This window comes from Phascolarctos cinereus, unplaced genomic scaffold, assembly GCF_003287225.1.
Source record: "Phascolarctos cinereus isolate Bilbo 61053 unplaced genomic scaffold, phaCin_HiC Scaffold_3;HRSCAF=262, whole genome shotgun sequence".
NCBI classification, from domain to species: domain Eukaryota; kingdom Metazoa; phylum Chordata; class Mammalia; order Diprotodontia; family Phascolarctidae; genus Phascolarctos; species Phascolarctos cinereus.
The window spans coordinates 11,462,020-11,489,694 of record NW_027555736.1 but is presented as its reverse complement, the minus strand read 5'-3'; the positions used below and the strand labels follow the sequence as shown (position 1 = coordinate 11,489,694).

The following is a 27,675-nucleotide window of genomic DNA, read 5'->3' as shown; positions in this document are numbered from 1 at the left end:
AGCATCCCTGGCTTCTTTGACCACTCTGCTCAGGGGCCACCTCTTGCTTTTCTTAGCTCCCCCAGCTGCTGGTGCCATCTTTTCCAAGGTTATCTTTTTTCTGCTTTGCATATATCTCATATAAGCCTGTATATGTACATATCATCTCACCCTTTTGAATGTACATTCCTTAAGGGCAGGAAATGTTTCAATGTTAACACAGTACCTGGCACATAGTAGGCTCTTAATAAATGCTTGTTGATTGATAGATGTGAAAAGATAGGGAAAAAGTCATAATTTACCCCAAAAATATATTTTATTAATTTACTTAATTTGGCAAATATTTCTATTTGTACCCACTATATGTGAAGCATGTACTGCTGGGTGCTGGGTTACAAAGCTAAAAAGGGCCACAGTCCCTGACCTTAAAAAATGTACACATATCCTATCCTTATCACTCCAAGGTAAGGTGAGATGGACAGAAGAAAAATCCAGACAGAGTTCTCTAGGAAGATTTGAGTAGGGAGAAAAGTCATCCAGCCATGGGGAGGTGGTGCCCAGCTAAGATTGGAAGCAGGAAGTCAGAGGTTCTGAAGGAAGGCACACTTCCAGGGCTAAGGGATGGTCTACAGCAATGCACTAGGCAAGGGAGGGCAGCAGTGGCATTCCAGTCTAGCTGGCATATCAATCATGTGAAAAGTCAGGAGGAGCCAGGTCAGGGATGGCATTAAATGCCAGAGGAAGCAATAATAGGGATTTCCTGGAGATGTCTGAGTGCAGCAGGGTAAACTTGGTGGTGGTGAGGAGAGAAGATGGAGTCAGTGGACAGTCAGAAGACTTTCCAGATAATGATGGAGAACCCAGTGGACTTTCTTTTTAGGCTTGGAGGTCAGGAAGAACTGTACCACTCTTCAAAACGTCGTATGCGGATGTGCCAAGCACTTTTTTTGCAACACCCCTGAGTGTAAGCACTGTGACCCCTGTGCCCAGTAAGTCTAATGTTCTTCATTTCTCAGTCTAAGACACTCTGGGTATGGGCTCTCAGGGGGAGCTTACTGGAGACAGCCCTCCAGTGCAGAGCAGAGATTGGGAGCCAGGACCCTCATTTGTCATCCTAGTCAAGCCACTTCTCCTTTCTGGATCTGTTTCCTTATCCATGAGAGTTCTTCAGAAGATGATCTCTCCAGCACTCTTCTTGTAGAATTCCATGATCCTAACTTGTGTAGTGAGGCAAGGGATAGAATATAACTGCCTCCCTCCCTAAGTGTGGGATGGAGGAAAATGCTGCCAAGATATACTGAGCTCAGCCTCATACTCTTAGCTTCTCACTAACCTCCTAGACTCACCATCATTGCCACAGGTCACTTCTCCATACCTCCCAATTCGAATTCCATGCATAAACCACATTAGCTATGCATAAATCACAGCATTAGCAGTCATCCTTGCTTTTTACCTAGAGACTTTGCCCCCTACACCCTTCCTGGCACTGTAAAGAGTACCATGACCACCCCAGGGCTGATTGTTATAGTCTTGAATGTAAGCCTCATAGCAGGGACAGCTATGCTTTCGTCTCTGTACCCTCAAAGCTTAGCTTTGTAAAGGAAGGTCCATTGATTGACAGATTGAGTAAGGAAACCTACTTCTGGGGGGCCCTGGGGAGCAGTGCTGGTGGTGGAGGAATCATGATGGGGGGAGGAAAGAGGATAAAGGGATGGGAATGATTTTGGTTTTGCCCTTATAGCCTCACTGCCTGGCACATTTCATTAATTCTCAGTGAAGGAATGAATAAACTTTCACTTGTATAAGTTTCCATTAATGAATAGGTCAGGAAAAAACCACAAGCATGAACTCCCACTCGACCTTTTAGCATGAGTAAAGTGAGGGGGCACGGCTAATTCCCACCTTTCCAAGTCAGATATTCTATGATGTCCCTGACCTGGTCCCCTCTCCAGGTGTGAACACGGCTTCCTTGAGGAATGCACTGAAAACAGAAATGCCATCTGCCATGAGGAAGGTAACGAATCTTTTTCCCTTTGTCTTTTCCCTCTCTGTCCCCCAATGCCAAGAACTGACCAGGAAGAGGCAAGGTGGTATCAGGGCACCTTGGAATACCAGGTCATTCCAGGAAGGAGCTCCCCTTGCTTTCTGCAGAGCCTCCTGGGAACTCCACATGGGGGCAAGGGGCAAGAGGCAGGAGGGGGGTAGTTTCCATCTAACCTGTCACTTCCTTAAGTCCCAGGGAATAAATGGCTCTATCTGCTGTTGCTGCTGCTAATCCTGGCTCCAATTCTTCTCATTATTTATTGTAAGTGCCTTCTTTTTTCACATTGTCCCTGGAGAGTGTTGAGACTATTATTAATTACATAATGGTAATAACTGACGTTTATATTCCGATTAGTGCATTAGATACCCTGGACTTGCATCAATCACTGATGCTTACTGAATGAGTGACCGTGGGCCTTTTAAACTCACTGAGCCTCAGTCTCCTCATCTGTAAAATGGGCATTGTCATTCCTGTAGTACTGCCTTGCAAGTAGATGAGAGAGAGATTTTTCTGTCAAACACTCTCCAAATTCTAAAGCTCTCTGGGGATCTCAGTTACTAGACCAGGAACCTGCTGACATCTGGCCCACAGGGTCCTAGATTTAGAACAGGAAGGAACCTCAGAAGCCTTTCCTCTACCACAATGCCATCATTTTACAGATATGAAAATTGAGGCAGAGATTTTATAGGATTGTTATTTAGAGAGAGAAGAGGCCTCAGAAGGCATCAAATACAACCCCCTAATTGTACAGTTGAGAACACTAAGCTCAGAGGAGGTAAATGTTTGGCTCAAAGTCACACAGCTAGTAAGTGTCAGAGGCAGGATTTGCACCCAGGTCTTCCTGACTCCAAGTCCAGCACCCTATCCACTCCAGCACTGGACTAGACTGTTGTATGGGGATGGGTGGGGATGGAGGTAGATGGATACAAATGAGGGGTGACAGTTTCCCACATGGAAGTATTCAGAATGGCCCAGGACAGTGTGACAAGTTGAGGCCGTGGTCAGATGACAGAGAATTCAGGCCTGTCCTGAGGCTCTTGCTGGGGAGGTTGACGCAGTTTAAAATCAAGCCCATTTGGAAATGCTTTGGAAAGCTGGGTGGCCCCCTATGCCTTGTGGGAAAGATCTCCCTCCTTGTCTGAAGCCAGGGGGATTGGAGGGGATGCCTTGCTGTACCTTGCTTTGATTCACTGCTGTTGTTTCACCATTTTAGGCTGGAGAAGAAAATTCAAAGGGAATGGCTATTCCTTGGAAAAGGGAAATGAGGTAGGTATTAATCATCGTTCAAAAGCAGTGGATGGGCCCAGTCCTCATGCCATCCACAAGGCTGGATGGACCAGATTCCAGCCGTGAAGCAACTGGCTTCCCAATCTGGTGTAACACTTGCCATACGGACAAGACCTTAACGTTGGATGGCCATCCACTGGCGCCATTTTGAATTCTCATTTACCAGTGAGGTAAAAGACATCTCAGATCACACAATAAGAGTGGGGGGCTCTGGAGGAGGTTGGAGAGAGTGTATACCATGATGAAGAATGGGTTTCATATTCCAGAAGAGGTCTCAGGAAAGGGAGTTGAGATGTTAGAGAAATAATGTCAAGATATGCCGGGATTCCTTTGACTTTAGTCATCAGGCACTGAAAATATAAATGGCAATAACTCCAGGGGAGTTATCTTAATAGAAGATGCCATAAAGCCCATCCTCCTCATTTTACAGATGGGGAAACTGGGGCACAGGGAGATTTTTTTTTAAGTGACTTCCTCAAGATCACAAAGACAGTAAACCTCAGAGATGTGTTTCAAACACAGGTTCTTCTGACTCCCAAGTCCAGCACTCTATATTTATGTTAACAACACGAAGTTCTCTTTTGATACCACATTGTGGTATGAAGGCGACCTGAGGTCCTTGGAGGCTCTGTCAGTGAAGCACAAGTTCTAATAGGTCCTTCCAAATATAAAGGCTCATAGGGAGAAAGTATCGCTAAGGACACATTTTGGATTAGCATCTGGTCTCCTAACTCCAGCTGCAACATTCTTTCCACTCTATCAGTGCTCTAGAAAAACTGTGGGACCTCAGTTGCTCTAAGGAACTCCCCCTTTGCTAATAGGGAAAGTCTTTGGATAGGATTGAAAACATTGTTCAATCCTGTACATGCAAAGATAATGCTACTTATCCACAAGCAATTTTGCCAAGGCTCCAAGTTGTTTTCCTGGGAACAAGGTAACTGAACCACATCTCTGTTTCCCGGTGCTCCCTTGTGACCCAGACATTTTCAAGATGGCAGGTGAGAATGATGGCTACAGTTTAGGGCAGTCACACAGTACAGTGGAAGCAACATTAGATTTGGAATCAGCAGACTGGGTTCTAATCCTGGCTTTTCATTTGAATGACCTTAGCCACTCAGTTTCCCTATCTGTAAATTGAGAGGGTTTGTTGAGAAGACCTTGAAGGGTCCTTCCATCTCTACATCTGTGGTCCAGTTATCATGTAATAGATTGGAGCTACTAGGTCAATACAGGGTTGAACTGGGCCATAGTTGGACCATTGGCTCTGTGCTCCAACTAAGTAAAATGTATGAAAGTCAAATACCCTATCAGGTTCAGATAGAGACAAGCTTAGAAGGGTGGGCGTGGGTCTGTATGTGTGCCTCTCTGTCTCTGTGTGTCTGTCTGTGTCTGTGTGTGTGTGTGTGTGTGTGTGTGTGTGTGTGTGTGTGTATGTGTCTTTTTGGGTATGCATGTATGTGTGTCTGTCTATCTCAGCATCAGTTATGCCCAGGCTGTCTTTTTAAATGGTGACCTGAACTAGGTCACCTGTATAGGTTTTAAGAATAAAACTAAATATATAATTATTATGGAATTAAATTGGGGGAGGATGAGAAGGAAAGATAGGTCATACCATTATGTAGAAGAGGGAGCAGAGAATGTTCTTTCAGGTTTTTTAGAGTCTTTTTATTGGGTAGAGCAGAATACTAGATCTCAGAACTGCGAGGGCATTGAGTCCAAGCCACACCTGACCAAGAATCCCCCCTCCACCATGCTGCTTGTGAAGTCTTTGGATCGGCTCTTACACTTAGGAAAGTCTTCCTTACATCATGAGTAGGTCTCTCTCAACAATATCCACTCACTTCATGGCTCTGTCCTTTGGGGCCAAGAAGAACAAGTCTAATCCATCTTGAAGACCCTCCTCCCCTAAGTCTTATTTCCTCTCTGATAAGCCTCCTCATTGCCTCAGCAGAACCTTAGGTGACTACACTGTGATTGTCTTCTTCTGGGTGCCTTCTACTACCAAGTTCAGCATCCTCTCTAAAAGGTCACACCAAAGTAAACACAGTATTCCACATATGGTATGGCCATAGTAGAAGGGAATTGGACTGTCATTTCCCTTGTATACACAATGCCTCTATTAATTTGGCCCAGAGTCACACTAACTTTAAGCTATCATGCCAACATTTTCATTCATTGTACTTGCGGTACACCAACATTCCCAAATCCTTTTTATGCAAACAACCAACAAGCTACACTTCCCTCATCCTTTACTTGTAATGTTGGCTTTTATTGCATCTAGGTATAGAACCTTGCATGTATCCCTATTGAATTTTATCTTCTCAGGTTTGATCCATCATTCTAGCTGGCTGAAATCTTTTTGAGTCCTATTTATGTTATTCAATGTTTTAGCTGTCCCTCCCAGGTTTGGGTCATCTGAAAATTTGATAGACGCATGTACACACCCAAACACACACACACACACACACACACACACACACACACACACACACACTCAGGCAAATGGCAAGATGGCCAAGCCCAGAAGTTATCTGGTGACCATCTTTTGGGGACAGTGTGCAGAAGAGATTACTGCAGGAGAAGAGGGGGGTGTCAAGTAGAATGACCTCTAAGGTCCTGTCTAGTTTTTAAAATTCTGTAATGCTGTGATATTCATTTATTCTCATTCTCTTCTTTTTCCCATAGGAAAACATTCCCCTGAGTTATACAGGTAAGATATTCTTTTGTTTTCCCAGAAGCAATAGATTTCAGACTTGTTTCCTTCCCTCCAATTCTGCTGCATCATTACATTAATTAATTACATGCATTAAATTAAATCATTACATGCTCATTAAAAAATAACGGCATGTACCCAGTAGCTGCTAAGTAATTGTTTGTTGAATTAAAATGACAACATTATAAAAAGAAACAAATTTTGAAAGACTGTAGAGTTCTGATTAGTGGAATGACAAACTGTGATTCCTTAAGATGGCTGCTAAACTCTGATGCTCACCTCCTCCCAGAGAAAGGATGGACTCGAGATGCAGAATGGATCATCCCTTTGGAAGATGGCCAGTGATGGAATCTGTTCTGTTTGTATGTTGGTTTTGAGGACTGTGTTATTTTTCTTGTCTCTTTTTCAATGGGTATGGAGCATGGAAGGAAGAGAAGATAAATGCTTGTCAATTGAAGGGACAGAGTGGTAATGGGTTCACTTTCACTGGAAGTCTTCAGGCATTGTTTGGCACACTACTTGTTGAGACGTAAAGAAGATTCTTATTCAGACTACACTGGACCAGAAACTTGATGTGATGAATACAGGGCTGGACTCAGGGTTCAAATCCCACCTCAGATGCTTAGTAGCTGTGTGACCTTGGGCATATCACTTAACATTTCTGTGCCTCAGTTTCCTCCTCTGTAAAGTGAACAGGTTAGACTTGCTGGCCTCCTCCAAGCCTAAGATTCCATCACTTCTGGGGTCCCCTCTGACTCTGAGATCCTGAGACCAAGAATGAAGTAAAATTAACTCAAATTATCTTATTAAATACTTACACTTTTCTGTAGCAGGACACATGGAAGGAAGGAAGAAAACAAGTATTTATTAAGCATCTCCCATGTGCCTGGCACTGTGCTAAACACTTTAAAATGTTTTTGGTTTTTTTGTTGTTGTTGTTTTGGGGTTTTTTTTAGGCAATGGGGTTAAGTGACTTTCCCAGGGTCACACAGCTAGTAAGTGTTATGTGTCTGAGGCCAGATTTGAACTCAGGTCCTCCTGAATCCAGGGCCAGTGCTCTATCCACTGCACCACCTAGCTGCCCCTAAAATGTTTTCTCATTTGATCCTCACAACAGCCCTGTGAGGGAGATGCTGTCACTGTCTCCACTTTACACATGAGGAAAAGGAGACAGGCGGAAGTGAAATGACTTGCCCAGGGTCACACAACTACTAAGAGTGGACCTGGAGCTGGATTTAAACTCAGATCTTCCTGACACAGTGATCTCCACTGTGCCATCCAGATGTTATTGGGAGGAGGCAGTAGGGACCTGGGAAATCCTGCAGCCTTGCCTTCTCTTGGACTCAGCTCCTGACCTCTTAGTTCCCTTTTGATGATCCTTTGGTTCTCCTCCTGCTCCCCTCCCCCAAAAATGTTCCTTCAGCTTGTTCGAATACTTCCCGTGATGGGGGACTCACTACCTACCAAGGCAGCCCCTTCTGCTTTTGACTAGCTCTCATTATCATTGAGTTGTTCCTTTTGTTGAGCCAGAATCTGTGATCGGGGTGCAGCTGTTCCCACCAAGATCCCACCAGCAGACTCCACCTTTCACAGGGCCCTGGCCAAAAAAGTTTCCTGTCCCAAAGCCACCTTGACTTAGTCCTCCTTAAAAGGCATGATCCCAGGCAGGCAGAAAGATTCCAAAGCCACTGAAAATGTTGCATCATCTCAAAACCAGCCTGCACCATTCAGATAACGACCGTACCAAGACGATGTGTAAGCCCTTGCTGTGTGTGCACAGAGCGCTGAGCTAGTGCTGAATGTTTACATGAGACACAGCTCCTGCCCTCACAGGGCTTATAGTCTGGAGTTGGGGTGGGGGAGGACAAGTGTCCTCACAGGTGAGTCTCATCCAGAACTCTACATGAGAAGGACATTTGCATCCGGATCTGATCTCCTCAGCCTGGGGAGCTCCCGGTATGGAGACCTCCCTACCTCCCGCCCCTCAGATCTGAAACTTGCCTGAGACTGGGAGATGAAAAGACTTGTCCACTGTCATGCAGCTAGCTTGTGGCACAGACAGGCTTCAAATCCGGGTCTTCCTCGCTCTGAGGCCAGCTTTTCATCCACTGGACCCCGATGTGTTTCAGGTCCAAGGTGGAGGAGGTGGGAATGGTGCAGTCTTACAGAGGCAGACAGTTGATCCAAATCTATGTGCCAGGCAGCACAGAGGACAGGGCGTGGGACTGGAGCTTGGGAAGACCTGGCTCTTGTCTGTGTGATCCTAGACAAGTCACATGAACTTTCCGAGCCTCAGTTTCTTCATCTGTAAAATGAGGGGACTGTACTTAGCAGTCCCTTAGTGATTTAAAATGGGACATCTTAACCTGGAGTCTGCAAACTAGGTGGTGGCAAGTATCATTTGTTTTTATTATTTGGATAACTCTATTTCCATTTAATTGATTTCCTTGTTATCCTGTGTATTTTGTGCATTTAAAAACACTGTTCTGAGAAGGGGTCCAAACGCACCCTGCAGGTTTTTGGAAAAATGAAAGAACCCATGGGGATCAGGGGGTCAGAGGGAGGCATATCTTTCTCTTCTTTCCAGCTCTTGGGGTCACTTGGCTGTGGAGGAAACAGTCCAGCTCCTGGGCCTTGGTTTCCTCCTATGTAAAATGAGGAAAGGTCGGACCCCCTCAGGAGTCCTTCTCCTCATCTGTGTCCTGACCCCTTTAGCAGAATTGTCAAACCTCTGGTCCCCTTCTCAGAAAAGTGTTGTTAAATGTACGTGACAAAATAGGTAGGATTTTAGAGGAAACCAACCATAATGAAATAAAGCCATGTTGGATGCCAGGTTATGAACTCCTGGCCTCAGTGACCTTGAAGGTCTCCCCCAGCTCTACAGCTATGATCCTAGATTCCTAAGGAACAAAATTAAGGCATCAAAACTCCACCCTCTGTGCCTCTATAAGAAAGGAATGAGCAGAGGTTTGTTTCCGAAATAATGCTTTTCATGGGCTGTTTTCTGTTTGTGTTTATTTCTTGCTTTTCAGATATTGACTTGAGTACACATATCTCAAAAATTGCTGAGAACATGGAACTAGACCAGGTTAGGAAGTTTGTCCGGGAGATGGGCACAACCGAAGTTAAAATTGACCAAGTCAAGAATGATTACAACAACGACACGGAAGAGCAGAAATTCCAGCTGCTCAAACACTGGTATGAGAGCCACGGGAAGAAGGGGGCGCACAGACGTCTCATCCTGGGCCTCAGAGAGATGGGCCTGCGTGTTGTTGCTGAAAAGATACAGGACGTCATCAGTACCCAGCCAGGAAATGACGTCATCAACACCCACCCAGAGAATCAACCCGAAAATGGAAACTCCAGCATTCCACACAACCAAGGCCCGGCCTCCAGTTAGAAGTCTCTGGAGCCCTGTGCCTGTCCAAGTAGCTTCCAAGACAGCGAAGAGGGAGGGGGTTAGTTAAATCAGACATCATTCCAAGGTCTGGGATGTAAATATAATGACTTTAAGAGCAGTTTTTAATTTTTAGGACATAGATACTTATATAAGAGTATAATCCCAATCTACCTGTGTAAATCAGGCCCTCTTGGAAGGTCTCCCCTGCCTCTCCCCACCCTCCCCCGCAAGAAAACATCCTTTCTTTATTTCTGGCTGATGTCTGGATTTCCACCATTAAAACTTTGGCCCTGCCTTCTATGAAAGGTTAAATGCCCAAAGAAAAGTGTGGAGACATGGACTTACTTCATCTTGTAACCTACTTTTATTTTCTATCAGAGAGGCAAACAACTTGGGTCATTGATAGATCCCACATACTCATAGCTGCCCACCATTCCTAATCCTAGAACCAGGCCCCTTTCTCCCTTCCTTGAACTTTGGGAGAGGATACCTATCTTTCTTGGACTTGTGAAAGCAGCACCTCCCTCCTGGTCAAAATTTAGGTTGTAAAAAGATGGGACCGCAAGAAGATTGGCCAACATGGAGGAGTAGAAGGAATCAGTACTACTGAGCTCTCCCCTAAAGCAGCCCTAGCAAAAGCCTAGGAAGAGTGCCAGATGGAGCAGCGACTGGGAAATCTGCAGAGACAACAGTGAGTCATTCTCCTAGGAACAAGGGCCAGCCAGCAGCTGTGTCCTTCTGACCCAAGAGATGGGTTGAGGATCCAGTGGACTGAGGAGGGAACCTGCAGCTAGACCTGACCTGTGGCCGTATCCAGAGCAAGCAATAGCAGTGTGGCACTGACCTCAGAAAAGAGTTGCAGATTCAGTCCTGAGCCTGTAGCTGAGTAACCAGAAAGCTCAGACCAAGAGGGAACCTACAGTTCTATCACTATGAACCTATGGAGTCTTTCAACTAGCCAACAGGGGCTAGCAGTCTACTGGACTGCTAACCAAAGGAAAATCTACAGTTGTGTTACCCAGACTCAAACTCGGTTCAGGAATTTGCAAAACTCTGACAAGGAAGGCAGTGATCAGACTGTTTTGAGCACCCTGAAAGTTAAGTTTCCTGGACTGAACTGCCCTGAGATCCCTGAAGAATGCAGTATTCAGTGTCCAAAGAAAGCACCAGCAGTTCCCAGAGAACTCAAATCAGGGCCAAACAAGGTCCCAACATTCCCTCCAGAAGTTCCTGACTCAAGAAGCAAGTCTAGAAGAATGAGTCAGCAACAACAAAAAAAGATTCCCATCATAAGGAGCTGTTAAGCTACAAACCCCAAAAAAGAGAATAAAGCCAAAATAAGCAAAGCCTCAAAAAAATGCACCTTGGGAAGCAGGCCTTGCCTAGGCCTGCCTGCCCACTCCAGTGGCTTTCCAGCTCAAGTCTTCAGGTACATTCATCCATCTTTCTATGAAAAAATTAAAATGGCTTCTATAGGAAAGACAGAGACAAGTCAATTAAAACGGAACTTAGAAAAACGATCGGACAGACTAATGCAATAGTTACGAGATTGGAAGAATGCAGAGAAGAGCCTGAAGTGGACGAATATGAAGAAACCAAAAAAGACTTTGGAACAGCTGGGTGAATTCAATGATTCGCTGGAGACAATTATGTCTGGAAACATGACTTTGGTAGACGAACTTAGTAGGATGCAACTGACCATTCAGGCGGCCCTCAGCCAGAGGTTATCAGATTGTTTGCAAAGAAACAGCCAGGGCAGCTGCAGACAAGATTAGCAGAGATGGACAGAGACCTGGTGGTTGGAAAATGGAAAGAGATGTGTGCGCCCAAGAGAAGCCAGAGATACCTGACTGCCCTGCGGAACTTGGGAGAAAAGCTGACTGCCAGCGAGGCCTTCCTGTCCACAAAGCCAGTTTAAGGAAGTCTCCACTGACCTTGGCTCTGGAGACAAAGTCCTCACTTTGGCAAGTTTTGAAGTGGAAAAAAAATGATGAGGAGCTTTGTAGAATCCTGGGGCACTAGTGCAAATGACACCCCACTCCCCCCACCCAATGAGGTTGCGGCTTACCACGCAGACGCACCTGCTGGCCGCCGGTTCATGCTTCCGTCCTCTTCCTTCCGTGGTCATTCCTCAGCAGTCTGCTCTTTTAGCTGTTACTGTAGCAAGAAAATGAGAAATAGATTCTGTCCAAGCCCCCTTGGGAAGGGATCAGGGGACCTAGAGCCCAGTTGTTTGCTTTGTTTTCAAACCAAGTCATGATGTTCTAGGACATAACTTGGCTTTAATCATTTTGATCTTGAGTTCGATCATGTGCATTTTGAAGCTGATTTTCCTTTAAAATAACCTTGGTTTGACAACTGGTTGAAGTGGCCAAGTATGCGGTGACCAGAGAAGAAAAGAGGCCCTCCTGGACCTTTCTCAAATGAGGTGAAACTCGACCACTGGCAAACTGGGCGCCTCTTCCCAAACGGCCTTGGGGATGAGCACTGCCCAAAGTAGGCCCAGGGTAGAATGTAGTAGGAAAGTGTCGGAGAGAGAGCGTGCTGCTGAATGCACCTGAGTGGGCTGCATGGGAGGGCACTAGGAGTGAGTTAGGCCGAAAGGTGAACACTTAGCACTCCACGAGGGACAGAAGGAGAACTGAGCTGACCCCCGGGCCACCAGAGAACCTGCAAACTCAGGGCAACTTTGAAGACTAGCTGTGACTCATTTCTTCTACTGTGTGAGTAATGCGTTCGTTCAGAGTTTGATTCTGTCAGGCACCTGGCCTAAGTCACAAAAATGCATTCCTTCAAGCATCTCCATGGTGTTGTAGGCCCACCACAATCTGGCCCTTTGTTCTGCTCAGTCCTCAGAGGAAGAAGAGGCATCCCAGGTGGGAGTTGTAGATGGGCACCTTGAGGCAGGGCGCTAAAGGGAACTTCCTGACAGCGAGAGATTATGAGAATAGAATGAGCTCACGTCCTGGCTTTGTCAGTTACTGCCTGTGTCATCTTGGGCAGACCAACCTCCCTAAGCCTCAGTTTTCTCATCTGTACAATGAAGGGGTCAGAACAGATGGTTCTGAGTTCCCATTTAGCTCTAGAGATGCGACTTGTGATCCCCTCCTCAAGCCCTCCTCTCCATTAAATTGCTACATCGGCTGACCCCAGGTCCCAGAGATACAGCTTAAGACTTTGCTCACGCCATGTCCTCTCCAACCCCACTGCCCTGTAACTTTCCAAATCTTATGAGTCCTCAAAGATCCCGCTCAATTCCCTCCCCGTCTACAAATCCTTCTTGGCCCAGCCAGAGTGCTGAGTGCCCTGAGGATGGAAGAATCTTGTCTGCCTGGCTAACCATCTCAGAGCATATCCTGCACAGCTGTCTTGTGGTCATTGCACTGGGTTTTAGATTCATCCCTTTCCAAATTCATTTTTTGTCCTTTTAGCACCGAGACCTTGTCTTTCTCATCTCTGTATGTCCAGGTACCTTAGCAAGAGGACTTATGGAGTGCTGTGGGGGTAACAGGCCTGGATTATAGAGAGAAAACCAGGTCAGGTTCAAGTCTTGGTTCCATCACTTGGGCAGGTCGTAGAACCAAAATCCTGTACTCCCAGAGTGCGAAGGAACCTCAGATGCCGGGGAGCAAACCTCATGTCTGAAAAGTAATCCCTCCTACAACTTCCAAGGAGGTTTCTCTGGGGAGAACAAGTGATTCTCCAGGGAGGTGGGATGAGGGCTGGGCTGGCCAAAGGACCACGTCCTCTTGAGCACAGGTGGCATACTCTGCTGATAACATATCCACACAGACTCTAGGGCATACACAGTTATTACTTCTGGTCTGCTTTGATGGGTCACTTTCCCAACCTTCCAAAGCTCTCAAGGTTTCAGCCTAATATTCCTTTGCCTAAGAGCAGGAAAGACCAGACCCAATGGAGACAGAAAGAACAGTCGGGCATTCACAGGCTGCATGGGTCATGGCCTGGTTGGAGAGACAATGGCCTGTGCCCTCTCTTTCCACCATGAGGCTTGCAGTAGACTTTGCCTCCTCACTCAGATACAGACAAGCAGGAAAGAGGAAATCCCTAGCTCATTACTGCCTCGGATGTATTCTGAGTTCCCTGCTCAGAAAGACCCACCATCTACCCATGGTAGGTAAAACACAATACCTGTGAGGAGTCTGAAGTCTACGTGGGGATTCCATCACGGGAGCATGCCACATGTGCACACAAACACCAAGCCCACGGGGCAGACCTAGCCCCATTCTCACAGAGGGATGACCCAGTGCCTTTCCAGGCAGGCCACCCCATCTCTGGATAGTCCTCATTCTTAGGAAGGCCCTCCATCCATCAAGTCTAAACGTTCTTCTCTGCAGGCTTTCTTAGGCTCAGTTTTGTCCTCTGCGAAAAGGGAATCATAAAACCTACTTCACAAGGCTGTTGTGAGAACGGGGTTGTTGTGTGTAAAGTGTTTTGCGAATCTTAAAGTGGTAAATACACAACAGCTGTTGATTGTTTCCTCCTCGTCACCTCACGTCATTCACCACCTCATTTCCTCCCTCTCTCCCCCTTTACTAGTCTCACATGAAGACGTGGCCTTTCTTCTTTCCAAGGTAAACCCCTCTAGATACACATTCTTTCTTGTCTTCCCCAACAACCTGCTGCCTCTGTGAACCCCATTCTCTCATCAGTCTTCAGTGTCTCCATCTGCTGACAGCTTCCCAACTGCCGACAAGCGTGCCCCATGCTCAGAACCCCTCACCTGAACCTTCCCTCCCTGCTAATGATCACCCCATATGGCTCCTGTTTTTTGTGGCCAAGCTCCTTGAGAAGGCTGCCTGCAGTGGAAGCCTTCACCTTCTCTCTTCTGAATCATTCATCATTCAGTTTCTGGACTCATCATCCCACTGAAGTGATTCTCTTCAGCTCCTCTTACTCAGCAGATCTCATGGCCTTTTCTGTGCTCATCCTTCTGGACCTTTGTCCTGTTCTTCTGGAGGCTCCTTCTCCCTAGGTCTTTGGGACACTCCTCCTCCTTGTCTGACCGCTCCTTCTCAGCCTCCTTGGCTGGATCTGGTCTAGATCCCACTCACTAACCGTCAGTGTCCCCCAGGGCTCCTTCCTGCCCCTTTTCTCTTCTCCCTCCAAACTATTTCCCTGGGTGATCTCATCAGCTCCCACCAATTCAATTACCGCCTCCATGCTGATGGTTCTCAGATAGACCCAGCCTCTCTCCTGGCCTCCAGCTGCCTATTGAACATCTGTAACTAGATGTCCAGTGGACATCTAAAACTAACCTCATTATCATTTTTCCCAAGTTCTCCCCTTTTCCTAACATTACTTTCATTGTTAAGGGCACCACCATCTTCTGTCCCCCAGACTCACAACTTAGGTTTCATCCTGGCTTCCTCACTCTCCTTCACACACTCCCCCAGATCCAATCCATGTTACCTTCGTAGCATTTCTTATCTACGCCTCCCTCTCTCCTCTGACACTGCCACCAGTGTGGTACAAGTCCTCATCACCTTAAGCCTGGATTATTGCAATAGCCTGTTGTTTGGGTTTCCTACCTCAAGACTCTGCCCATTGCAGGCCATTCCTCAACTATCAAAGCAATAGTCTTTTTTCTTAAATATATTTTATGTATTAAATTAATATTTAATATTTAAATAATATTTAATTTAAATCAAATGTTTAATATTTGTTAAATATTTCCTAATTATATGTAAAAAACTTAACATTAATTTTTTAAAATTTTGAGTTCTAAATTCTCTCCTTCCCTCCCACCTCTCCTTCACCCCTTGAGAAGACAATATCAATAACACATGTGAAGTCACACAAACACATTATTTCCATATTAGCCACATCACAAGAGAAAACACAGCCCAAAAAAGCAAGAAAAATAAAATTTAAAAAAAGTATGCTTCAGTCTGTACAATTCATCAGTTCTGTTTCTGGGGTTGAAACATTTTCCATCAATTGTTTTAGATTATTATATTGCTGAGAAGAGTATTCATAGTTGATCATCACACAATGTTGCTGTTAACTGTGTACAATGTCCTCCTGGTTCTGCTCACTTCACTTTACATCAGTTCATATATGTCATCCAGGTTTTTCTGAAGCCATAAGGCTTGTCATTTCTTATAATGCATTAGTATTCTATTACATTCATATACCACAATTTGTTTAGCCATTCCCCAGTGAGTGGACATCCCCTCAGTTTCCAATTCTTGGCCACCACAAAGAGAGCTGCTATACATATTTTGTACAAATAAGTTCTTTTCCTTTTTCTTTGATCTCTTCGGGATATATACCTACTAGTGGTATTGCTGGATCAAAGGGTTTTGTAGCTCTTTAGACATAGTTCCAAACTGCTCTCCTGAATGGTGGGATCATTTCACAACTCCACCAACAATGCATTAGTGTCCCAATTTTCCCACATCTTTTCCAACATTTATCATTTTCCTGTTTTGTCATGTTGGCCCATCTGATAGGTATGAGGTGGTACCTCAGAATTTTTCAATTTGCACTTCTCTAATCAATAGCAATTTAGAGTATTTGTTCATGAGACTATTAAATCATAAGACTATTAAGATAATCTTAAAATGCACTTTTAGCCATGTAACCCCACTCCCCCGCCCCATTAAACTCTGGTGACTCCCTGTTACCTCCAGATTAAATATATAATCCCATCTGCCTTTTGAAGCCAGGCATAATCTGTCCTCCTCCTTCCTTTTCAGTCTTCTAACTTCTTGCTTCCTCCACTCACTCAGTGACCCAGTGACACTGGTCTCCTGGCTGTTCATTGAACAAACATTCTGTCTTCCCACTCTGAATTTCCCATGGCCATCCCCCAAGCCTGGGACCCTCTCCCCCCTCTTCTCTGCCTTCTGTTTCCCTGGCTTCTTTCAGGGCCCAGCTAACATCCCACCTTCTACAGGAAGCCTCTCCCAATCCTCTTTATTTTAAAGCTTCACCTCCAGAACCTCTTCAGTTTATCTTGCACTGATCTTGTTCGTACCAAGCTGTTTCCCTGTGTCTTCCTCCATTTAACCGTAAGCTTCTTGAGAACGTAAGATGACTCTTTGCCTTTCCTTGTATCTCTAACACTCAACATCATATCCAGTACATAGTAAGTGCTTAATAAGTACTCATTGTGGTTGTTGTTAATTCAGTAACCATTTATTAAGCACCTACTATGTGCCAGGCACCCATAAATAATGCAGAAAATGCAAAAAAAAGGAACACAGGAACCTAAAGACAGTCAAAGGCCCAGGGTCACACGGCTGAGAGTCTGAAGTAGCATTCAAACCTGGGATCAGTGCTCTATCCACTACGCCCCCTTCCTGTACTTATATGCATACATGTTGTATCTCCTGCCAGAATTAACATCCTCGAAGGCAAGTTCTGTTTTTCATTTTTCATCATAGTCCCAGCACCTAGCAGAGACCCTGGCATGTAGTAGGGCCTCATAAATGCTTGTGGATTGCTTAATTACAGGTCTGATGCTCAGGAGCGATCCTCCATCCTCCCCACGGTGCCTGCTGGAGGGAGGCTCCAGAGAAGGATGTTTCCTCTCAAGTCCCAAACAAAGGTTTGCCTCTCTGTGAACCCATCACACCATGTTCCCATCCTCACCCTCACCTTTTAAAATCTCTTATTTCATCAAAACTGCTCAAGTGTCACTGTCTACACAGAGCCTTTCCTGATTCCTCTCCCACGCCCAGAGAGGTGTGCCCTCCCCCGCAGTATACCTTGTATTACATATATTGAATGAGGAGGAGGAGGAGGAGGAGGAAGCTAACTAGCATTTATATGTCCCTCGAAGGTCTGCAAAGTGCTTCATGTATCTCATTGGAGTCTCACAACAATCTTGCGAGGTAGGTACTGGCATTAACCCCATTTTGCAGATGAGGAAACTGAGGCAAAGAGCAGTTAAGTGACTTGCCCAGGGTCACACAGCTAGTGAGTTGTCTCGGACAAGATTTAAACTAAGGTCTTCCTGAGTCCGGCATTCTATCGACTGCACCACCTAACTGCCTCCAGTTGTGTACACACACACACACACACACACACACACACACATGCACACACACACAGTGGCCTCCAGGAACGTCAGCTCTTGTCTGTATCGCCCTTGCTTGGCTGGGCGGACGTGCCAACAGCAGGAGGCACTGGCCTACATGGGCATCTCGCAGCCAGACTTGCCTCGTTCATTCGGCGTAATCCTACCACGAGGTTGGGGGAGAAAAGCTGCCTCGGGAGCTGACCCAGCATCCATGCGGCCCGTCGGACTTACCCTCCGTGGCCACGGGATGGCAGTCAGCAGTAAGGAATGAGAAGGGAAAGTCACTGGCAGGAGTTTCCAGTTTTGTTTCTGGCTTGAACCCTCTGGGATTCGGGCCATCCACCGGCCTCTGTCCCTGCCCTGCTGTCCCAGGGTTCTGAATGAGGCCTGAGGTCACGGGTACTTGCCACCCAGGATGGACTCCACCGCGTCTCCCAGATTCTCATTTTTCTCCCCAGGATCCAACCCGGGGAGCCCCCTTAGAGAGGCAAAAACCAGGTCCAAGCCCCTCCTGGAACCAATGAGAAGTGTAGGAGCGTGGAGCTGGAGCTGGGAGGGACCTCAAAGATTATCCACCCCAGGCCCCTTCATTTTGCAGGTGGGGAAACTGAGGCCCGTAGAGAGGAAAGACCTCCTGCAGGTCACGCGCCGGACAAGAGCCGTTGCTGGTTTTGGCGGACTGTCACTCTCGGGGTTGCTCAATAAAGGACCTCACCCCCAGCCACCCCTCTGGTTCACGGGACTCAGAACAGCGAGGCCCACACTCGCCGTGTGCTGTACCCTTGGATCTGAGCCCCGGGAGGGCCTCCGGGCTCTGCTGCTTCTTGATATGTGCCGAGCCCTTCCTTCTCTGTGGGGTGCCCCGAGGCTCTCAGCTCAGGCACACGGGCCAACCTCAGCTGGAGGCCCTAAAAGGCCAGGCCTGGGGGAGGACTCCATGCTTGGATGCCCAGGACGTCAGACAGAGGGCTGCTTGCCGCTGTTCCTTCCTGCACGTGAACCCCTTTAATTATCTCCCCCACACCCTCCCCTCTTTGGAATGTTCCTGCTCATAAAGGGCACCAGGATCCCTCTGGTCTCCCAGGTTGGTGGCCTTGGTGTTGGCATCGAGGCCTCACTCTCTCACACACCCCCCATACGTCTCTGATGGCCAAATATTTCTTCTTCTCTTTCCAAACATCTAGAATCCGCTCCCTTCTGTCCTCTGACACGGCCCTCCTCTCCCCCACTCTCCCCACCCCATACTGGCCTCCCTGGCCTCAGGCCTGGCCTGTTGCAATTGCTGCTGGTGGGCCAGCCTGGCCCCCAGGCTCTTCTTTCTCCAGCCCGGCCTTCACTCAGCTGTCAACATCTAAAGTGTAAATACGGCCGCATTACCCCCTTATTCCAAACCTCCAGGATCACATATGCAGTTGTCTGGGGCTCAAAGCCCCTCAGAACTTGGCCCCCTCCCCCTTTGCACATTATAACAGCCTTACCAGGTGACTTGTGTTCTCTGCACAGTGTGACATCTCTGTCTCTGGCGCCTTTGCTTAAGGCGTCTCTCGTGCCTGCAATGCATTCCTTCCTCACCTCCACATCTCAGAATTCCTCCTTCAGACTCAGGTCACTCCTCACCTTCTCCCGGGCATCTCCCTGCCCTCTTTATGGCCGGTGACCTTGCATCCAAAGTGGCCCGTGTCGGGGTTTTGCCTTTCATGTTTATCTACAGACCGTCTCTCTGGTAAGAATGTGAGTTCTTGGTATCCACAGTGCCTGACACACAGTAGGTGCTTAATAAATGTTTGTTGACTGACTGAGAGTGCCTGGCACATCCTTGGTATTGATTGTTAACTGACTCAGTCTCCCCCTCCCTGGGCTGTGCCTGAAATTAGAGAGAAACCTTTGAAGAAAGAGCCTATAATCACAATCATCTCCCATTGTGTGGATAATCATGATAATCACAATAGTCAGAAATGGAGGCCGTAGGGGTCCTTGGGGCCTAGGATTCCTGCCTCCACCTCAGGGAGTCCTGGGTTCAAATCCTGCCTCCTACACATACTGTCTAGATGACCAAGGGACCATGCTCTAAGACTCTCAGTTGAAGAAAGGAGTTGACCTGTATTAGTGGAGGGACTTTCCTCACCTGGGAGTGCCTTCTGGACTGAAATCACAGGTCCAGTCCCTATCTGTTGCTCCTCATATACCCCCTCCCCCATAGAATGTAGGCACCCTGAGACAGAAGCTGTTTCACTTGTGTCTGAGGCAGAAATTTTGGGGGGTGAACCAAGGAGCATGCCCTAAGTGGGGGTTCTGGACTTGCTTTTTCATATCTTGATGACTGTATTCCAATAGAACTGTTTATATAATGTGCTTAATTGTAAGCACTTAATAACATTGTTATGAGGAGGGGTCCCCAGGCTTCACCAGGCTCTGAACAAAGGGGTCCAGGACACAAAAAGGGTGAGGAACTCCCTGCCCTCCAGAGCTCACCCCAGAGAACCTGGGTGCCACCCAAATCATCGAAGGAGGGGAGGGGGAGAGCAGGCTGGGTGACAAGGGCAGAGGTCCCAGTCCCGTGGGAGCCGTTCTAGCTCTGCCTTCTCATTTGACAGATGGGGAAACTGAGGCCTGATGAGAGGAAATGACTTGCTTCAGACCTGTGTAGCGAGCAAGTAGCAGAGCTTTCTTGGGTCTGAATCCTGTGCTCTTTCTGCTGGGCCAAGCCAACAATGAGCCTTTATGAAGCACCTACTGTGTGCGGGGCGTACAGTAAGTTGATGAGGGAGTTTTCGTGGCTGCCTGGATCCCCTTGGACCACCAGGAGGGCACGGCTCTTGGCCAATCTCCCTTCGTGTTATTTTCTGGTTCTTCGGGATGTTCTCCTCACTTGTGAGCCATTTCCCACAAGCTGCAGCAGCCCTGAATTCTGCGCCTGCGCCTCTGTGAGCCCTGCTGAACCAGAGGCAATCAGCGAACCCTCCCACAAGCTGGGCTGCTCCCAGGCTTCAGTTACCATGGCAACGGTGCTGCAGGCCTGGAAACACGCTTGTTCCAAAAAGGACTCAGTCTGGATCCATTAGCTAGAACCCCAGAATTGCGAGGTCCAGAGCTAGAAGGAGCCTCGGTGGCCAGCCCCTGTCCGTCAGAGCCACAAGGCAGGACTGAGGTCGGCTCCCCACACCCGCCATAGAAAAGGATTCACCATGCATCCATCCTTGTGATGGCCAGCCAGTGGCCCTCAGTCCCAGCACCCTCCAGATTTCTCATCAGGAAAAATGGGCGTTGGATAGAGTCTTTCCTATGGGCCCTTCCAGCTCAGAAGCATTGAGCCTGAAATCTCCACACTCTGGCCATCCCATCCCTTTAAAAAGACCTTGCATTGATTCCTCACAAGACCACAAGATGGCGCACTTCTCCAGTTAAGATCTCTAAAGCTTGACCCAGCTGGAGACGTCAACAGAGCAGGAAGGCCTTCTTTCCTCCATAAAGATGAGTACATGTCTGCCGCCCACCCCCAACTCTCTTTTTTTTCAGCCAAAAACAAGGTTTATTAGAGCTCCGCCATATTAGCCAGACTCTTAAGGAATCTGAGCATCTGTGAGCTATTGGCTACATCGTAAAAATCTGAGCAGCGGCCAGATGTCAGGAATCTGAGCACCTGAATGGAGACAGGATGGACCTTATATACAGAAGGACCGCAGGAGGGATCTAGGGGTGGCCAAGGAATAGGACTCCGGGGGGGGCCTAGGGAGAATGGAGCCCAGACAGGATTAAGGGTGGGAAGTGGCCGGGGACATGGGGAGGCCTAGGCTAGGTTAAGGGTAAGGGAGAATTGGGAGGTTGGGGTAGCCACGATGAAGGCCAGTTGATGGGATTATAGCCTCTGGCAAATGCCAGAGATTTCACCCCCCAACTCTGCGACACAATCAGGACTGAGTTCAAACACCTGGGACTCCAAGTGACTTTAGAAACCACTGGGCACAATTCCCTTGTTTAACTGAGGCCCAGAGAGGGGAAGGATTTCCCTGAGCTAACACAGGAAGTAAGGAGGAGGTTCAGGATTTGAATCCAGGCCCTGAGACTGCAAATCCAGAACTTTCTTATCTGAGTAATTCCATGTGCTAATGTGAGCCTCCCAGATCTTCTCACTCATGGTCCCGTTAGACAAACAGACTTCCCAGTACAGTGACCACACCACCTCAGTCTACTTGTTGGATTTTTCAGCTCTTGGGCTGAGAGTTTATGATGTACTCCAAGGAGAAAGTAACTCCCTGTTCTGAAAAGAAGTCAATCCATCCTAGGCCAGAATGCTTCCCAATGCCACAATCGAGGGACCTACCAAGCATTTGAACCAGTATCTCAGAAAAAATTCATACCCTCCCACCTTCGACTCTTCAGACAGGTAATGGGCAAGCTTTATTTTCCATGCGTCCACCATGCCCACCTTTGCTTCCAGATTCTCCCAGTGTGATCCAGACCCTTCACAGGATCATAGACCTCCAAGGCCATCCAGTCAAATTCTTCATTTTCACAGGTGAGGAGGTGGGAGTCCAGGAAGTTAAGTGACCTGCCCAAGAGTGCACTAGCCATCGGTCAATGCCACAGCTGAAATCTGAGCCAGGCCCTCTGCCTCCAGTTCCCTTTCTTTTGCTCCCTTCTATCAATCACCGGGTAAGAAACATAGAATGACAGAATCTTGGATTAAGAAGAGACCCTCCAGGGTCACCTAACCCAACCCCCTCATTGTATCTGGGAGGAAACAGAGGCTCATCAGGTGAGGGGATTTGCCCAAGGTCACAAAGGTCGTCAGGGAGAGTTCCAGGAGAGCTTCCGACCATCCGCTGGTGGTCATCTAGGCTTCACTTAAACACCACAAGAGGGGAGGAAGCCAGTCTCTTCACAAGCAGCCATTCCACTTGGGACTCTCCAGGGGAAAGGAGCTCCTTTGAAAAGAAATCAGTCAGTCATAGGCCTGAATGCCTGTGGAATGGAGGGAGAGGTGAGGGAGCTCATCTATGTATGGAGCCTCAGGGTCCCCTCTCTCCAGCTCCCACCCCCATGGCCCCTGTTCTGGCCTCTGGGTCCGAGGAGAACAAAGCTTAACCCCCTTCCATAGGAGGCCCTGGGGCTGCTGCCCTCCCATCTAAACATCCCCAGGATTCTACTTTGCCATCCCTGGTGGTTTCTGTGGTTATATAACCACAGTGTTTGTTTGCCTCCTGTGTGTGGAGATCTGCGTGGGCTCTCTCTTTCCCCAGCTCCAAATCCTGTGAGTCTTTGAACAAAAACCATCCCTGCTGGTAAGAGGGAAGGGGAAAAAAAGGCCTGGAGGCTTCTAGCTAGGGCCAGCTTAGCAAGGGTGGAGATGGGGCCTGGGCCATCTCTCTGTGCTCTGTGCCCAGCACAAAGCCTTCTCCATGGGAAGTACTCAAGGAATATTTATAGAATGAACAAAAAAAAAGGAGCATTCATTCCTTCAGCAAGCATTCCTAAAGGACTTGTGTGAGAGACAGTGTCCTGGAGAGGAGGGGGAAGGGAGGAAGGCAAGGAAAAACAGCTGAATGGTCCCTGCCCTCAAGGGGGTTTGCATTCTGTGGGGAAAGAACACATGTAAAGACATTTAAAATGCACCAAAAACAGAGAGGGGAAGCAAGCTCACAAAAAGACCTCACACAGCAAGTGGTCCTTGAGTTGGGTCCTGAAGGAGGCTCAGGATTCTAAAAGTCAGAAGTGGAGAAGAAGTGTGTCCCAGGCACCGGGGACAGTCGATACAGGTCATACAGAAGGAACGGGCAGTTTGGCTGGAACATAAAGTCCAAGTAACATGCAATAAGCCTGCCAAGGCAGCCTGGAGCCATATTGCTCAGGACCGGAGAAGGCCAATGAAGCAGTTTGGCTTTGATGCTAGCAGAGGCGTGATGCAGTCACAGTCTAAGAAGAGAAGATGGGGACCTGCCCCAGGAGCAGAGGAGAGTGGTTAGAGGACCCCTAATGAAGCAGCATCAGGAAGAAAGCCAGCAGGGCTGGAGGCAGCTAAGTGACATGATGGGCAGTGCTGGCCTTGCTGTTGGAAAGCTCTGAGTTTCGATCGTGTCCAGGGCTGCGTCTCTGAGAAAGTCATTTTACCTCTCTAGGCCTCAGTTTCCTCATCTGTAAAATGGGAGATGGCACCTACCACCCAGGACTGATCTGACAAGACAATCTATTCTGGAGGACTGCTGTGCAGATGTTAGCTTGAATTATGATCATTTGGATGGTGGGTGGTAGATAGAGGGAAGAAAAGCCTAAATGAGAACCTCTGGTGGAGATGGGGAGTAGGGTCGCTCAGCAGACCACCCTGCAAGATGTCACTGAGAATTGGTATAGACAAAGTAGGGCAGACCTGACCCAGAGGGAGGCAGAAGAGATGGCTAAAGCCACTCTCCTCTCCCCTCACTGCCCCTTCACACTCCCCCCTCCCTCCCTCCTCCCCACCCCAGGGAAAAGTGCACCTCCCTGATGCTGGTCAACCCCTTGATGTCCTGTTCCCTGTTGTGGCTACCCCCAAAGGGCCTCCCAAGTGTTGCTCTTTTCCTAAATGTTTTCTTTCAGTTCCTAAGCCTTGAAAACATAGTGACGTTTGGGAGCCGCAAAAATCCACCCTTTTTGTTTTCCTTAATGTGCAGGCAGACAAAATCAGAGAGGAAAGTAGGGGGTCTTCTTTTTAGGGATGGACATCATGTTTCCTCAACTTCAGGGGAGGCTGAAGGGAGAAGAGCAGTGGAAGCCACATTTCAGTGGTTTCAGACTTGAAAGAAGTCACGGAGATGCTCTTTGATCCCCCTCTCTTTTGTGTGAAGGAGATGAGGCACCCGGACTCCAGAGCAGGAAAGTTGGCCTGAGTCTTTGGCAGCCAGGCCCCACATGCATTTCAAAAGAAGCCTAACCTGCTAAGGGGCTGGGGGAGAGGACGGACACCACACACACACACACACACACACGCAGTAGGCCAGCTTGAAGGTTTCAGCAGAATGTGAGCGGTTGGCATAGAGCCGTCACCACCACAGCTCAGTGATGCTCTCAGTACCTAATCTCGCTTCCCTCGGGGGCCAGCCTGGAAAGCTTCCGGTATAGGTCAGGGCTCCAACCATGCCTGCTGACCAAAGACCAGCCCGTGAGGTCTGGAGAGGCTCCTCCCCATTCCAGAGGCCATTCACCTGGTCTACACCCCCTGTCCTCCTCTGCTCCGGAGCAGATCCCCATCTCCTCTTCCTATACTGTGACTACATCACGCCTCTGCTAGCATCAAAGCCAAACTGCTTCATTGGCCTTCTCCGGTCCTGAGCAATATGGCTCCAGGCTGCCTTGGCAGGCTTATTACATGTTACTTGGACTTTATGTTCCAGCCAAACTGCCTGTTCCTTCTGCATGACCTTGTATCAAAGTCACTTCAGCTAAGCCTTCAAAGCCTAGAGGAGGAACCTTTTCGCTGACAGTCATCACCTCCACTTGTCCAGTGTTAAGTGGGGACTTGACAGAGATCAAAGTTGGCTTTCTCCTGCTTCGAGAGTAGATGATCCAGGCTAAGCAGCCCACACATTGCAAGGACCACTGGGAATGTGTCATACCTGACTCATTCTTTCGAGGGGAAGTGATGGCTTCAGAATGCACTTAGGGAAGTCCCTTTCTTGAGATTTAAGAGGCAGCAAGGGCAAACTTTCTGATGAAGCAGAAAGAAGCATTCCAGGAGAGCAGTTTCTGATAGCTCCTCACCCCATCCTTTCAAGATACATGAGTGAATTCTAAGAAATGAGCTTAGCTTCTGACTTCAGGGTTGGCAGCACCATTCAGGATACCGAGCCTGGTGCAGAGAACTGGAAAGGAAGAAGGGTCCTCCTGCCATGTCCCTGAGAAGATCCACTGCTGTTTGTGGAAGAAATCATAGGCACCTTCTGACTGATGCCCCCAAGAAGGTCCTGCTTCATAAAAACCACAAAGTGGGAAAGCTTGAAGCACTATCCATCACACACACACACACACACACACACATACACACACACACACACACACAACACACACACACACACACACACACGGATCCTTACTGAAACAAACCCAATCAGTGCCTGACCATCCAGGCTCACGCCTCCCCCATAGCAATGGAGGCCTACAGAGCCCCGAGGAAGGCATGCCATTTATCTCTACTAAATTGAACCTCATACCACTCAGCCCACTTTCTCATCTGTTTGGATCTTTGTGGGTCCTCACTCTACCAGCCAATGTGTTTATTATCATTGAGTCCCTTGTAGATTGACCAGTCTGCTATCTCTGCCTTTACCCAAGTCACTGATAACAATGCAAAGCTGCTTAGAGCCAGCCAAACACCAAGCTCTGGAGCTCTCCACGACAGGCCTCCCCACGGGGCTGAGCATCTGGGTTACATAAATATACTCATCATGGTTTAGATCGCGTGCCTTCATCTCATCCATGAGAATTGCCAGAGAAGGTGCTTTGTGCACTGCTCTGTTAAAATCAATTGTCAGTCAAATAACCAGCACTCAGTAATCACCTACTATGCACCATGCCCCATGCCAGACTCTGGATATATGAAAACAAAGCTATCCTTACGCTCAGAGTTTCCTTCCGTTGGGAGGAGATGACAGACACACACATATCTAAGCACAGGCAAAGTAAATGCAAACTGAAATGGAGAGCGGGAAGGCGGGCCCTAGCAGCCAGAAGAGGAGGAAGGCCAGGAAAGGCCTGCTCCGGTCTGTGGGAAGACCTCTACTCATAGTGTAACTCAGTAAAAGAGGGGGAGTCAAGCTCACTGGCATCACTGTTTCCTCCTCCAGGCAGGTGTTAGTCAAAGTCAAGCTCACTGGCCTGTGGTCTGCCATCTTCATTCTCCCCACTCTCTTGAAAACTGGGATGCTATTTGTCCTTCTCTCATTTTGTGGCACCACTCCCGCTCTCCATGGTCTCTCAAGTGTCACTGACAGTGGCTCACCCGGCCTCCTCCGCCGCTTCCTCACCTGGACTTGGGGACTCTAACTTTCAAGGATCACTAGGTGCTTTCTTACTACATGCTCACCTCCAATGTCACAGGCATGGAGATGTCAGCTAGTAAGTGGGCATACTTAGTGGGGAAATCATTATCCTATTCCCCATTGGAGTCCATGGTCATCCTTCTCAGCAGAGAACACCGAAACAAAGGCAGATTGGAGCGTATGTGGCCTCTCATCATTGTAAATTGTTATCATCCCATCCCCCTCACCTGGCTACAAACCAAGGACCATATTCCTTCTTTGAAACACTTCCTTCATGCAACATAGCTTTAAAAAACCAAACCAAACCCATCCAGAAAGACCCATCCATCCATGCTGGGCTCAGCTCTTTCCAGGCTCAGCCCAAATCAGATTCTCCCAGGTGCATCTCTGTCCTCACTCCCCACTCCCATCACCTGCCGCCACATCCCAGAGCACACCAGATACGATGCTCACTCTTACTTTTCTCCCAGCAATGCTGCTTCTGGTCCTCCCTCTTGATGATCTTCACTCCACACTTGGTAGAATGTAAGCTGTCTGCTGGCAAGGATTTCTTTGGTCTTGTCTTAGCATCCCCAGGGTTTACTCAGCACAGTGCTAGGTGGATCCCCAATCCCTAGGACTGCCCTCTGTCCTTATTTCCAGATATTTCCTAGACATCTCCACCCGTCCATCTCTCCCACTGACCCCTAACACTCATTGGGTCCATTCTGGTCTGTCACAGTAGTTTGAGGACTTAGAAGTGACCTCAGAACAGCTCGGGATACTAAAGCCAAGAGGCCTTTATTAGGAAAGACTCAAGGCTGAAGATGGGAGCACAAGGAAGAGGCAGAACCGGCAAGCAGAAGGGTTCTAGGCCTTGGGCGCAGCAATATTTGGGCTGAGACAACAGAAGGAAGGGGCTTCAGTGACAGGCTGTGGTCGGAGCACTGCTATGGCCTGGACCTTGGCACGCCAAGCTTGCCTTCTCAGAAAGTCGCATCTCCTGAGTAGTGGGAAAAGCAGCAGGAAGCTTCTCTCCTCCAGAAGCCAGCATACGGCCCCATCTCCCACACTGGAGGGCCCCACTCTAGGGTGGCCAGGGCAGCTGGACAAGTCTGCACTGAACTCAGGACAGCCTCAGCAAGCTGGGGTCTTGGGCTTTCTGGGAAGAGGAGGCCTTCCTGAATGTCTGAGCCATTGCCCCCCTCTGAT

General features: G+C 48.0%; 1 protein-coding gene and 1 pseudogene across 3 annotated transcripts in view; both read left to right on the top strand.

Moving 5' to 3' along the window:
* Positions 1-19,269, top strand: part of FAS (Fas cell surface death receptor) — a 50,017-nt gene extending 30,748 nt beyond the window's left edge. Inside the window, exons 4-10 of one of the 3 annotated variants that reach the window (XR_013485138.1) lie at positions 860-968; positions 1,932-1,993; positions 2,213-2,284; positions 3,237-3,289; positions 5,996-6,020; positions 9,056-12,146; positions 16,906-19,269. Coding sequence is in view for 1 of the 3 variants with exons in the window: in XM_020973596.2 (XP_020829255.2) it covers positions 860-968; positions 1,932-1,993; positions 2,213-2,284; positions 3,237-3,289; positions 5,996-6,020; positions 9,056-9,423 (689 nt within the window). In the remaining 2 variants the exon portion in view is untranslated. Of the gene's footprint in view, positions 1-859; positions 969-1,931; positions 1,994-2,212; positions 2,285-3,236; positions 3,290-5,995; positions 6,021-9,055 lie in introns of all 3 variants that reach the window. The other 2 variants (XR_013485139.1, XM_020973596.2) reach the window with 2 other exon arrangements.
* Positions 10,887-19,269, top strand: LOC144456241 (protein LZIC pseudogene; annotated as a pseudogene).
* Positions 19,270-27,675: the final 8,406 nt, after the last annotated feature.